Source organism: Trachemys scripta, chromosome 11 (genome assembly GCF_013100865.1).
Source record: "Trachemys scripta elegans isolate TJP31775 chromosome 11, CAS_Tse_1.0, whole genome shotgun sequence".
NCBI lineage: Eukaryota > Metazoa > Chordata > Testudines > Emydidae > Trachemys > Trachemys scripta.
The window spans coordinates 64,066,359-64,080,675 of NC_048308.1; the positions used below are offsets into that span (position 1 = coordinate 64,066,359).

General features: G+C 42.8%; 1 protein-coding gene across 1 annotated transcript in view; it reads right to left on the bottom strand.

Moving 5' to 3' along the window:
• Positions 1–14,317, bottom strand: part of ERBB4 (erb-b2 receptor tyrosine kinase 4) — a 971,560-nt gene that overhangs the window by 211,299 nt on the left and 745,944 nt on the right. Inside the window, exons 13-15 of the mRNA XM_034786069.1 lie at positions 7,316–7,448; positions 4,962–5,055; positions 3,424–3,578 (exon numbers count right to left, since the gene is read on the bottom strand). Coding sequence (XP_034641960.1) covers positions 3,424–3,578; positions 4,962–5,055; positions 7,316–7,448 — 382 coding nt within the window. The remainder of the gene's footprint in view (positions 1–3,423; positions 3,579–4,961; positions 5,056–7,315; positions 7,449–14,317) is intronic.

The window sequence follows — 14,317 nt, forward strand, 5'->3', positions numbered from 1 at the left end:
GGCTTAATCAAAAGTGATACAAGCTACAAAAGTGAGATCTTGGAAGACTGTTACCATTTTCATAATGTAATAAAAATACTGTAATGATAAATAATTAATAAATAGTGTGTAATAAACACATCATAAATGCAAATTTTATATTTCCAAGATCACTGCTTTTATAATTTATGCTGAGATAAGGGAGAAAATCCCTGGAAATATTCAATTTTAGGAGGGGGTTCACAAGACTTGACATTTTAGTGAAAGGGGTTCGCAGGTTGTTAAAGTTTGGGAACCACTGATCTAGACATAGGAGGAGTTGATCGGAATGACACTTCCATAGTCCAGTAAAGCCATCACTGGAAACCCTGCTCCTGAGGTAAGTTTCTCTCTTCAGTGTTTCTTCCTATCCTGTTCTCCTTCATTTTTTTTTAAATTGCATAACTCTGATTTAAAAGGGCTGAGAGGAAGACGAATCTGCAACAGATCCTGGCTGTGTCTCTGCGATCTCGCTTTCATTTCCCTAATGGCTCTATTGTAATTAGATTTGCAAAAACAGCAAAAGGTCTCATTTTGAATGGCAACAGCTGTTGACATCAACATTATATTGAATAATTTCCTGCTTTAATTTTAGCTGCAAAACAATAAAATCCTCCTGTGGAGGATTACTTCACTGGGTGAAGTTTTCTTGTTCTTCCTCTGCCTCGGACATAACCCATTGTCTCCACATGAGAATATTTTTAACTCAAGTGGCTCGTGCAAAATGATGATTGCTTACTTCTCTAGAGTTACTTGGGTACAGGATTTCTGAATGCTCATGCCACTTTCTGAAGCCTTGCCTCTGGCTGGTAAAAATTCACATCCCTTAAAATGTGTTGACCTGGGGCCTGTTTTCAGAGGACTGCCATTAGAAAGTGACTTAGTTCTTGATCCATACACACCAGGAGCAGTGTTTGAAGTCAAGTCCTCTGGCACTGGGCGCTTTGTTTCTGCAATACCTGGTGTCAGCTGGTTTTTCAGCTGGCCAGAAGCCTCTTCTGGATACAGACACTTCCCTGCCAGACAAAATGGCCTACATTCTCAAAAGCAACTAGTGATTTTGGGGGATCAACTTGAGAAACCTTAACGGGATCTGATTCCAAAATTACTGGGCCCTCTGTCAATTGAGTTCCTTTCAGGTGCCTCTAGTTGGGCACCTAAACACTGGGGCACCCAAAAATCACTAAAAGAACAGGAGTACTTGTGGCACCTTAGAGACTAATAAATTTATTAGAGCATAAGCTTTCGTGGGCTACAGCCCACTTCTTTGGATGCATAGAATGGAACATATATTGAGGAGATATATATACACACATACAGAGAGCATAAACAGGTGGGAGTTGTATTACCAACTCTGAGAAGCCAATTAAATAAGAGAAAAAAACTTTTGAAGTGATAATCAAGATAGCCCAGTACAGTCGGTTTGATAAGAAGTGTGAGAATACTTACAAGGGGAGATAGATTCAATGTTTGTAATGGCTCAGCCATTCCCAGTCCTTATTCAAGCCTAAGTTGATTGTATCTAGTTTGCATATCAATTCCAGCTCAGCAGTCTCTCGTTGGAGACTGTTTTTGAAGTTTTTCTGTTGTAAAATAGCCACACGCAGGTCTGTCATTGAATGACCAGACAGGTTAAAGTGTTCTCCCACTGGTTTTTGAGTATTATGATTCCTGATGTCAGATTTGTGTCCATTAATTCTTTTGCGTAGAGACTGTCTGGTTTGGCCAATGTACATGGCAAGGGGCATTGCTGGCACATGATGGCATATATCACATTGGTAGATATGCAGGTGAACGAGCCCCTGATGGTATGGCTGATGTGATTAGGTCCTATGATGATGTCACTTGAATAGATATGTGGACAGAGTTGGCATCGGGCTTTGTTGCAAGTATAGGTTCCTGGGTCAGTGTTTTTGTTCAGTGATGTATGGCTGCTGGTGAGTATTTGCTTCAGGTTGGGGGGCTGTCTGTAAGCGAGGACAGGTCTTTCTCCCAAGATCTGTGAGAGTGAGGGATCATCTTTCAGGATAGGTTGTAGATCTTTAATGATGCGCTGGAGAGGTTTTAGTTGGGGGTTGAAGGTGACAGCTAGTGCTGTTCTGTTGTTTCCTTTGTTGGGCCTGTCTTGTAGGAGGTGACTTCTGGGTACTCATCTGGCTCTGTCAATCTGTTTTTTCACTTCAGTTGCTTTTGAAAATTTAGAGCACGGCACCAGGTAACAGGTGCCATCAGCAGATGGGGCAATTGATGGGGACAGAAGAAACATGAGGGAGAAACAAGTAATTCAGCCAAATGACAATGGAAAGGGATGGTCTCAAAGGTGACAACAGAGCGGGGGAAAGAATGCATTTAAAAGGACTGTAATCCAGTTTGTGAAATCAACAGAACTGCTGGCTACTGTACATGAATCCTATGGATAGTTTTGGACACTGCCTCTCTTCTGAATGTGAAAACTTTTTTAAACTGATTCATTATAGCCAATAGCTGCTGCATTAGGAAAATTCTTCCCACTCTTCTCTCCCGGGGCCCATCTCAGGTGAGGAGAAGGTGGGAGAAGTGTTGCTGACCACAAGAATGACAGCGGGACTATAATATGTTCAATTACCTACTAGTGTTTTTAATAATAGATACTTTGAACTGTCCCCATTTTGCCTCTGCCACTTCCAACTGCTGGTCTCTTGGCTCAGCTCACAAGAGGGTGTGTTGGTGAAAAGGCCAGGTCAGCACTTGCTCTTGAATTGGGCCAGACTATGGCACAGGTAAGGCAAATGCCCTCTAGTAACAACTTTCTATAAGATGAAAGCGGAAGCCACAGCTGCCTCCCCTTTCCACTGCTTTTGGGTCTCGGCAGGAAGGACGGTCTTGTGGTTGATGTGAGGACTCGGGAGATCTAAGATCAGTTCCCAACTCTGGTGCAAACTTGCTGTGTGGTCCTAGACAAGTCACTTAATCTTCCTTTGCCTCAGTTCCCATCTGTGAATTAGTAATGCGCCCTTGACTCACCGGCACGAATCCATTGATGCTGAGATGTGGTGATAGTTACCGTGAGTAAAGCCTCTGCACAAATAAATATTCAATATGGTGTCTGTGTACATGCCAGCTTTCATGGACGCATATTAGAAACGCTTTCCATACCAGTGCTGGTTATCGGGAGGGCCAAGAGCACTGCTGTAAGAACCAATTCTGATAAGTTTGAAAGTGCGGTGCTAATTAGTCTACTAATTAGATGCAAAACCTTAATGACTGGATTCTGGATCCTAAAACCAAAGGTGATGTCCTAGCTATGTATGCACAGACTGCCAGGAACGATGAACACTTTTCCTGGCCAAGCGGTAACCAAACAAAACCACTACCTAACATAAACGCTACATAGCAAAGCTTGCTATTTGCAGAAGTCCAGCTTACCCTTGAGTGCAGTTTGGATGACAAGGGTGACACTCACGGTCCTCATCGGCGTATTTGAAAATGAAGCTGTTTGCCCCCTGCAAGCCATCGGGGCACTTTTCCACACAGTTGGGGCCATCCTTAAAATGGAAACACTTGGTGCAGTGGTCTGGTCCCTGGGGAGCAGGAGAGAAATGCAGCGGATTAGATTTACTCTACCGTTTGTTACCGCACAAGAGCTGCTGACAACATGCTGGGTGCTGTACACTCAAAGAGAGAGGGGTACATTTCCCTCGTAACGAACGGGGATTTAGCCGTGCGACTCCGAGGAATGTTACTGAGGGTCACACAACTAAATCCTGGGGCACTATGCTGAAAATGTACTACATAGAGAGTACTAGCAGAGCACTGCTTCTGGAGTGTTTGGTTTCGTTGCTTTTGATGGATGCACCTCAATATGCCTCATGTCCACTTCCTTTTCTCCTGGAATTTTCCTATACCGCTGCTCAATATTAAATGAAGCTACAAAGTGGTCCTTGATGGGATCATTTGTGTCACTGGCTTATCTCCACACCATATTTTGCCTGTGATTTCTGGTCCCAGCAATACCACTCTGTCGCGTCTCCCTCCAGGAGATGAGGATTTCATTTTCATTATTACACAGGGAGACCTAAAGTTAGAAACTGTAAATCAAGTCTCCTGAAGTATAAAGAAAGAAAGTTCACTGATCTTGATGACAAGCCTCATCCAAAACCAATGGAGTCGGGTCTACAGTGAGTTAGGCAAAATTATGCACGATGTTACCATCTCTCACCAAAGAAATTCTGTAGACGCAGAAACCAAGTGCCTTGTTAGTAGCCTGCTATAAATCCAAATTTCCTACACTGGTAGAAAACTTAGGTCATTAATTTCCCAAATGGGTGAACTGCAGAGATTATAATAAAACAGAGAGTGATCGTCTATATAGCACACTCTGTAATCAGTGAGTCACAAAAATAAATGAGCCAAGTTCTCTCAGCCAATCTGTAACCACAGAAAGCCCAAAATATAAGCGCTTTCCATATACCGGGGGAGGGACTGTATGTATTCAATTGTCCATGTGGTTCCTGCCTTTTATTCGGGCTATGCACAAAGGACAAAAATATAAGGATCACTTAACTTTCCCCACCATGAAAAAGCCTTTTCGGTGAGGCTCATCAACCATTAAAGTGGTGCCAACAACATTTCATTCTGCTGTAAGGATTGCCATGAGGAATTCCTTGTCCAGTCAGATGATCTGGGTTGGCAGAATGCAATTGCTTAAGACAGAATTTTTCTAGGAGACTGAAGGCATGGAGGGGAACAAGATTGACCTCAACATAGGAGGGGGTAAAAAACCCTCAACAGTGATAAAAGAAGGTTCTGTGGGTGTGTGAAATTTCTTTTGCTTGTCACCATTTACTGCTGATGTATTTGAAATGATGGCGAAAGTCCCATTGGACAATAACAGATGTTTATAAAAATGCTAGCGCAGACTTACTAAGCAGGTTACAGCTACAAAGTATTTATGTTGTGCTTACCGGCCCATAGCATGTGATCATGTTATCTTCCATCTTCTCACACTGGGGATCACACTCCACACACACAGAACCATTCGCAAACTCTCGAAATTCCCTGGAGAAACATTAGTCAGACAGGTGAGTGGTTAGTGAAAATCATACTGAAATGGACCTGAATTTAACGGACCAGATCTTCAGCTGGGGGTAAATCAACATAGCTTCATTAACTTCAGTGTGACTATACTGATTTACACCAGATGAGGACCAAATCCAACACCTGTGTTATCATTTGCTGAGTATCCTTTTGGCAGGTTATGTCTGTATTAAGAACTAAGAACACCATCACAATCATGGGGTTAGGGTGTGGAATTGAACTGCAGCCAGCTCATTTCCACACACACAAACCCAATCTCCCAAGCAGTGAAGTCACAGCGACAACACAGGCTGTACAAATCCTCCCAAGACCCTGTGCATGGACTCGCGTGACTAGCCTGTGCGCTTTCCCAGTGACTGTTCTTTGAGGTAGCTAGATAAAAGCTGGTTCAGGTATGTCTGCACTGTATGCTGTTGTCACACTGTTGATTTCGGTGCAGACAGACAGTGTGCATGACACAGCTACAAACCATGAAGTGGTGAAGCTTGTTGACTTCATCAGAGCCACGTCAAGTTGTCACGGCTGAGGATGTGGGTCCCCATCGTTACTTTATCAACCTAAATCTGAGGTCTTGTAACTGCTCTCTTAGTGCCATGAGGCTCGATTGTGGCAACCCAGTTAAGTGAGTATAAAAAGGAATCCATGGGCAACTTTCATTGAAAAGAATGTAGCATGGAATCTGAGGCTGCTTTAACTTGGAAGCAGAGACTCTCCATGTTGAGTCACTGCCCAGGTGGAAGGGTACAACCCTAGCAGCATAGCTCCATTGGAGCTGCCTTACGGGGGAGATGGAGGGCCCTAGAGCCACTGCAAATGCATAGGACCTCTACCCGGACAGTTCAGGTCTCCACTGAAGGCCCCCAAAAGTTGCAGAGGTCCTGGAAGATTTGGGCAACTGTATCCTTGCCTTTTGTGCAAGGGGCAACCACCATTACCTTATCAAAATAAATATGAATACCCTGCCTTAAATGATAGCTCCTACTCAGGTAATGTGAACAGGACCATGGAACTTACTAATGTAGAAACAAACATGTCTGGGTTATGGCTGAGGTGGGAACCACAGCCAAATACTGCAGTGTAAATTGCAGTCAGCTTTACCCTGGCCTAAATGGCAGCACAATCTGGCCTCACAACTTCGTCTTTCCTGACTTGAATGCATGTAACATTTTAGCTATAGTGTAACTTAGAGTTTTTTGCAGGTCATTTCCTTGCTGTGAGAAAGAAAGAAAGAAAGAAAGAATTTTGCAATAGTTTGGTGTGTTTACAGGGAGTCCATTCAACTGTCTCTTTATGATAATCACATAAGCTGATATCCAAGAAACAAAAAAAGAACAGAAAGAAGCCATATAGTGCATTTATTTTTAATTAGCACCTCTTGGGGTGAAAACAATTAACTAAAATCAATTATGATTTGTTGCTCCTTATTATAAAGAAATGTTGGGCAACATGTTGTGTCATCATCTGGGAAATGAGATTCCACCCTCCAACCTTTTCGTTTTTCTTTCTGGTATATGTAACATAAGACCTTTAAGTTTTATTTTTCGGTCAAAAGACAGTTTCACACAGCTATGTCTCCGTGATCTGTGGAACTCCATCCTCCCAGTGAAGACTATACAAACATCTAAAAATCCAATGTGGGAGTTATGGGGGGGAAGAGGAGGGAGGCAGGAGGGAGAAGGGCAAAGAAATCAAACTCCAAAATTTAGCAAGAAACAATAGTGAGGGCATATGAGTGTTTTAAATCCTGCATTGCCAAAGCTTAACTCTAAAAACACCTGCAGTTAGCTCTATAAAAGTCCTTGGCTTGAGGATAAGAAAGAAGGACATCATTACTAAGGAACGACAATGGTGAAGCATGAACTGACTATGGCTCCATGAATGTAGATACTCAATGTTATCGCTTGTCACATAATTATTGTTGTGCCAGAGGGAAAAATAAATAAAAGGGAATTGAGAATGTTTGGAGTGAAAAAAAATGTATCTAGAAGAAGTACCATATGAATCCATCCACTTATACTTCCACCTCAAGGCCAGATTCTGAGTACTCACACCGAGTAAATAGCACCTTACTCCACGGAGTGTTTCTGTTGAAATCAATGGAACTATTGGTGGAATAAGGTGTTATTCAATGTAAGGACATCAGAATCTGTTCCTGTGATTCCTGAACTGTCAACATAATCAATACTCTTTGGGGAACAAACAAGCAAGTGTGATGTCTTACCCATCATAAAGGTTACAAGACTCTATACAGGTCCTTCCTCTGCTGAAGCGTTTGCAGGACAGACACTGGTCTGGCCCTGGCCCCCAACAGCCGTCACTTGAGCACAAGTTGTTACACACCTTTCCCTCTGCAGCTGAAAACAGAGAGAGGAACGAAGATATTTTTAGTGTCATTAGCTATTAGATTGCGAGTATTACTTTCTAACACACCAGAAGGCAAATCCTTCTCCCAGCATCCGGACACAAAGAAGCTACTACCCACAGAACGGCCTCTTCCCCTCCCTGCCTCAGAGCAGGGAGGGATTCAGTGGTCTCCATAGCACAGCCCATGCATGGGAAGCAGAAAGACTGGAGTGATTAGCCCTTAACTTCCTAGACACCCATTGTAAATATTTTCCCCTTTCCTATTTCTTGCTGATGAACCCTCATGGGCATTTGCCAGCAGGGGGAGATTTAGCAGAACACTTACATTGACGGGCCCTGTCGATTTGGGGGGATTACAAGCATAGGAGGGGAGGGGTGATATGTCCTCTCCTATAAGCCTTTAGGCTGGGATTTGCAGAAGCATTCAATGTTTGCCTAACTCAATTTCAAGTCAAGTAGGATTGACTTCTATTAGTGTGGGGCTCAGCCAACGCTGGACTCTTCTAAGAAATGCTTGCTTGACTTGGGGGTCAACAGGAATTTATTTTTCAGGGGCCTTTATCCAAAATGAAATCCCTGTGGTGTGTTACAAGAAATCCATCACAGAACGTATGTTCTGAAAACAGCAATGAAATAACTTAATTAGACCTGACCGAGCTCAGAGCAGTGCAAGCAGCTTTAGCCATTTCATTATTGTTTATCGTGTGTACTATGGTAGCTCCCAGGGACCAACTGAAAACAGGGCTCCAGTCGTGAAATAAGAGACAGCCCCAGCCCCAAAGAGCTTACAGTCTAAGCAGAGAAGACAAAGGATAGGGATAGGGGATTAACATACAGGCAGACTGACCAATGTGAAGACAGCAAGGAGCATATTAGTGTGGAGCCTTTGTTCTTTTTCTTTTGTTATTTAAACCCTTTCTGTGGAGTTATGTTAGGAGAGGAGGAGTCAGACAGAAAGACAAAGGAAGGGAGTGGTGAGAGGTGTTGGAGCAAGCAGCAAATCAGTACTGCGGAGAGAACGCAGGCTCTCAGCCATTCCATGCCGGCTCAGTTTATACTGATTAGACCAGCCCCTGATACCTGATGGAGGTAGGATGACCAGACATCAAGTGTGAAAAATCGGGATGCGGGGTGGGAGGTAATAGGAGCCTATGTAAGAAAAAGACCAAAAAATCGGGACTATCCCTATAAAATCGGGACATCTGGTCACCCCTAGACAGAGGAAGCTATCATTCTCCCAGATGTGTGTTTTTTTATGTCAATTGGTGCCATGTGATAGACTGTGCAAATTAAGAAGCAAAGAGCTCTCTTTTAAATGTTCTGTCACAATTAGCAAGTAGTAAGACCCATGATTTGATAAAAGTAAAAGAAGTGATAAATGACAAAATATGTTCTTTATTTCTTGTTAGAGTTTTACTAAATGCCATAAAAAACAGACAGTAAAAAAATGACACATCCAATCAAAAACATACACATATTATAGGTACAGAATACCACCGACATCTATATGCACAGATTCACACAGTGGTGATAGCAAAATTGAAATAATTCCCCATACAGAATGCAAACACTAGTCTAGTGGTTGTGCAAACCTGTGCAAGTTACTATGGACATAGCCTATGGGTGTGTATTTTCTTGCACTTCCACAAGTGGATGATAGGTGGCAGTGTGTGGAGGTGATTAAAGAATGCCACATTTCCCTTTCAAGACAACAGATGGTGCTCTTATCGCCACTGTCAGGGTCGCAACAGTGTTGTTAAGGAAGATTGTAATGGACAGTACCTAACTGCTGAACTGCATATTGAGGTTCATCAGCTGATGAGTACAAAGCCCTCTAAAATCACCCCGCCTCTTCCCCCCAGCATTTTGTTTTTCCCTGATTATTCTTCACTGTATGGCACAATGTTCCATATTTAGTTTCTCTTGGGTGTGGAAGAATTTGTTCCATCTTCATGCCACAAGGCAGAGCGCCTCCATGTGCCTCATTAAACACTCGTTGAATATCTGTCATAGCAGCCTACTGTACAGTAAAGTGCATTGCAGCATATATCGATTCCCTCTTTAACTCCAGCTAATCACCTATTTTTCATTGTGCTGCAATGTTCAATGTTGGCACAATGTTTGCCGAACACATCGTTTTGATCTGTGAGGCGTTCCTGGCTTATGTCCTCTTCTGTTTGTTATGTAGTCTTTTATCATACTGTGACAGATGATATTCACGTTGCAAAGACAGGATGCATCCCTGTCATCTGCTTTGCTTGTCTGGTCCCTCCTCCATCATCAGCCAGCTTACTGCCCACTGTATTTATAATAATAATAATAATAATAATAATTAATGGAGATATCCCATCTCCTAGAACTGGAAGGGACCTTGAAAGGTCTATGCAGCACTTCTTAGGCGGGAAAACGTGCAATCACATGTTGCAAAACGTGCTGCATTTTCATAGATTTTTCTTTGCTGGCCCCAGGCAAGAAGACAAACAAGTTATCTGAAAAGCCAATGACATACGCAAGGACTGCAGCTCTGAGAATCATCTTGTACCTTCCCTTTGTTCTTGCAATTGGATGCTATCCTAGTTCCTTGGCTTATAAAGCTTGTGGGCAGAAGTTCTTCATTTAAATTATTTCTTTTTCCACACAAAATGTTTTTGTGGGCTTCAATGCTGAGAGAGGCTTATGGTATTTCACTTTAATCTCCTTCCAGGGACTGTGTGGAGAACTAATCAGTGAGTTGGTGTCCTCCAGCCCACGTGTACAAGCAGCTTCAAAAGGCAGGAGATTCACTATTGCGCTACAGATATCTAGGACCAAGAACAGGCCACAGATTCATCATGTCTGGAATAGTTCGGCAACTTTCCTTTAAACTTTTTAGGCTAGAAAAGAGTAAAAACATCCACATGCTAAACAAAACCAATTAAATAGCATTTCTTTCAGAGAGTATGCTCAGGTACATAGTTCCTTCTGTTCCTCAGAGCATCAGTCAGCTACACGCAAGCACAAAGACAACTATTAAAGTTAATAATAATTCCAGATGGCTATGCAATTTTTGTTTGAACATTCTTGGCTGAAAGCCTATTTCACCTCAATTAATGGCCCTGATTCACTTCTCAGTTACACTATTGCCTACAGGATAAATGCTTTTGAAGTCAAAAGAGCCAGACTGATGTAAAGCTAGTGTGAGAGCAGATACAGCAGATTCAACAGCATTCTATCTGTAAACCTATATTATGTCACTTGGTGCTCAAACAACTCTCTAAACTTATTTTTCTAATATCCCCAAGCAGTTTTTGATATTTCATTCAGTTTGCCTCTTAATAATCTCCTCCAAAGTCGATGGATTTACACTAGCCCTTTGTGTTTTAGGCACTGAATCGCCAGACACTAGCAAATGTCGCATGTATTGTAGACAACACGATGCTTCCTGTTACAAACATCCTTAGACATTTGGTTCGTGTTTCAGTGTCAGAGTGGAGGCCTGGACACAAACCATGACAGCTCCGAGGCTAGAGATGCCAGATTCCCCAAGCCACTACTATTGATATCTTGGCAAAAACACCATCAGCACTTCATTGCTGGATTCCCAAGGGTGAAAAATTGATCCACTGTTTTTTTACTGAGGCGTGGGCTTGGGCTGTGAGTTGGCATGATACTGATTCCCATTGGCTGATTTATGGCAACTCTCCACTGTTGAGAACAGCACTGAAAATATGAGATGCGGACTAGCTATCACTGAGTAATTCCATGTCATGTCAACCAGACTGTCCATGTGCTAGAGAGGAAATATGTGGAGATTTATGGTGCTCCTGTCAACTGACCAAGACCAATAACAAGACCAAGACCATGACCAATCTAGATAGATAGATTAGGAGGAACAGAACAGCCCGCCCAGACCCACAACTGGTGATTGTACCATCGACCTACTTAAGCTGCAAACATGCTTTAAGGTAACACTAATGAAGACAGCAGCACTCTGGCAGTCACCTCCTCATGCATAACACAAGGTGGTAGGGGGGAGATCCTAGTTAATATAGGAACAGACACTGCAAAGCTCTTACTCTGGGCCAAGCATAAGGGGGAGAAAGCTGGGACCAGGGAGCCTCCACTCACCCATATGTGGCCTATATAATGCCCGAGTTGAATTGCAGTCCCAGAACTCAACATAGGGAGTCCTCCCCTTGGCTACTCCCCGAGGAGCACCCACCACCCTAAAGGGAGCATCGAGGGCTGGAGAGCAGGCAAAGCAGTTGGTCTGCCACAGCTACACACGAGCCAGAGGAGATGGTTGGCCACACAGGGGGAGTAATGCTGCAGCCCTTTGAGGGGCAGTAGTAGTAAGTTTGTGTAAATGACATGCATGTCCACTTTACAGCTCCTTTAACATGGCCAGAGTAGGTAATGGGGCCTTAAATGTAAACGAGAATCAGGCCCACAGTTCTTTTCTCTGCCAGTGACTATGTCTAAACCTGACCGGAAACAGCGCTCTGCCTGGAGCTTCTGAAAGTTTGACAAAGAAACAAACTGTGTTAAAGGAAGAAAAAAAAAATCCTCTATTTACATAGAAAATAAACCGTTGAGTAATCTTTCATTAGGAGCCTGGTTTCCCAGTCTCTTTTGTTAAACAAAAGTTCCACAGTAATATTACTCAGTTAATTAAACAAGCAAGGAAAAAGTCAATTAGGCCTCAAAGTTTTATGAGCTTAATTGACTGAAAACACTACAAACTTGCTGCTTCTTTTCCAAACAGCTTTCAGTGAAGGGATTCCAGCTAGGGGGAGGTTTAAATTCTTGCTCATTTACTCCGCTTTATTGCTCTCACTGATTGCTTTTCCCAGTAGCTGGGAAAAACAGCTGCAAGAATTTCCTGACCTGTTGCTTTGTCTCCTGGGAGTGGAAATCATCTCTTATGATTTGTATCATAAACAGAACTATAACAAATCATTTACAAGACTGGCGAGAGTTCTGAAAAGAATATTAACTAGGACAGGTCTATTATCCAGGATGATCTGCGTCCCAAATAGTACAGAAGAGGTAGAGTTCAGTTGTAGTATATACATGGGTGATTCCTCACTGAGGTTGCTGGTAGCCTTCCCAAGTTCTTCAGCTCAAACAAAACAAAGTTTGTCACCACACAGGATCTCCCTATGTTGTGGTTTGGACCGAGCAATCATGGAAGGGACTGGTGACTACAGAGCTCGTATTCTATTACACCCCTGAGTATAAAGAACAGGAGTACTTGTGGCACCTTAGAGACTAACCAATTTATTTCAGCATAAGCTTTTGTGGACTACAGCTAACTTCTTCAGATGCATAGAGTGGAACCTGTTTGCATTTGCTCCAATCCCTCAGACAGAGATAAACATCTACAAGATCTCTATCAAGCATTCTTAAAACTACAATACCAACCTGCTGAAGTGAAAAAACAGATTGGCAGAGCCAGAAGAGTACCCAGAAGCCACCTACTACAGGACAGGCCCAACAAAGAAAATAACAGAACGCCACTAGCCGCCACCTTCAGCCCCCAGCTGAAACATCTCCAGCGCATCATCAAAGATCTACAACCTATCCTGAAAGATGATCCCTCACTCTCACAGATCTTGGGAGACAGACCAGTCCTCGCTTACAGACAGCCTCCCAACCTTAAGCAAATACTCACCAGCAACCACACACCATACAACAGGTTCCACTCTATACATCTGAAGAAGTGAGCTGTAGCCCACGAAAGCTTATGCTGAAATAAATTTGTTAATCTCTAAGGTGCCACAAATACTCCTGTTCTTTTTGTGGATACAGACTAACACGGCTGCTACTTTGTAACCCCTGAGTATGTTAGCAATGTTTTTAATAAAGGACATCAAAGCATTGACTTGTTTTAACCATACTTTAAGGGGGGGGAACTCATGAATGTGGAAAAAAATTTCAGCTGTAGTATTTCTCAAAGAGCTTCATGTACAATACAGTACTGTTGTCCATAGATACTGAAAATCACATTGGTTATCTGGCAGCTATATAGATTGGACTAAACGGGATAACAAAATACCACTCTTGGCAGCAGGAGAACCATTAGATTTTTTCTGGTTTTAAATAGGTCTCCAGGAGAAGAAGTGAGCAGAGCTTGTGCAAAGGACAATGCAGAATCCGAGCACTCTGAAAGCATTTGCACAGAATCCGCCAAACCCGCAAAACACGCACTATGCTCCACTGACTTCACATCAGCACATCCCGGATTTAATTCAAATAGCTACTTGTTGTCTCCAATCTGTACTTCTTCAAAGTATTTTTATCTGAATTTTTCCTGACCCTACTCCTTACCCAGTTATACCATAGTACATAAAACTCACATCCCCAAGCTATAGGTGAATCATACTAATCAAACAACATGTAGATTGATGATCTCCATCCAGGGCTGGCTCCAGGGTTTTGGCCGCCCCAAGCAGCCAAAAAAAAAAGCAACAATCGCGATCTGCGGCGGCGATTCGGCGGGAGGTCCTTCGCTCCAAGCTGGAGTGAGGGACCGTCCGCCGAATTGCCGCTGAATAGCTGCACGTGACGCTCCTCTCCGGAGCGGCCGCCCCAAGCACCTGCTTGCCAGGCTGGTGCCTGGAGCTGGCCCTGTCTCCATCAAATTTCAGCCACACATATATACAGATTCCTTCAACTGTACCCATAGTATTAAACTTTATTAAAAGAAGTTGCTGTGTCAACATAATAATAAAACAATAAATAATAATAATAATTCAAGATATTGGTTTCAGAGTAGCAGCCATGTTAGTCTGTATCCGCAAAAAGAACAGGAGTACTTGTGGCACCTTAGAGACTAACAAATGTATTTGTTAGTCTCTAAGGTGCCACAAGTACTCCT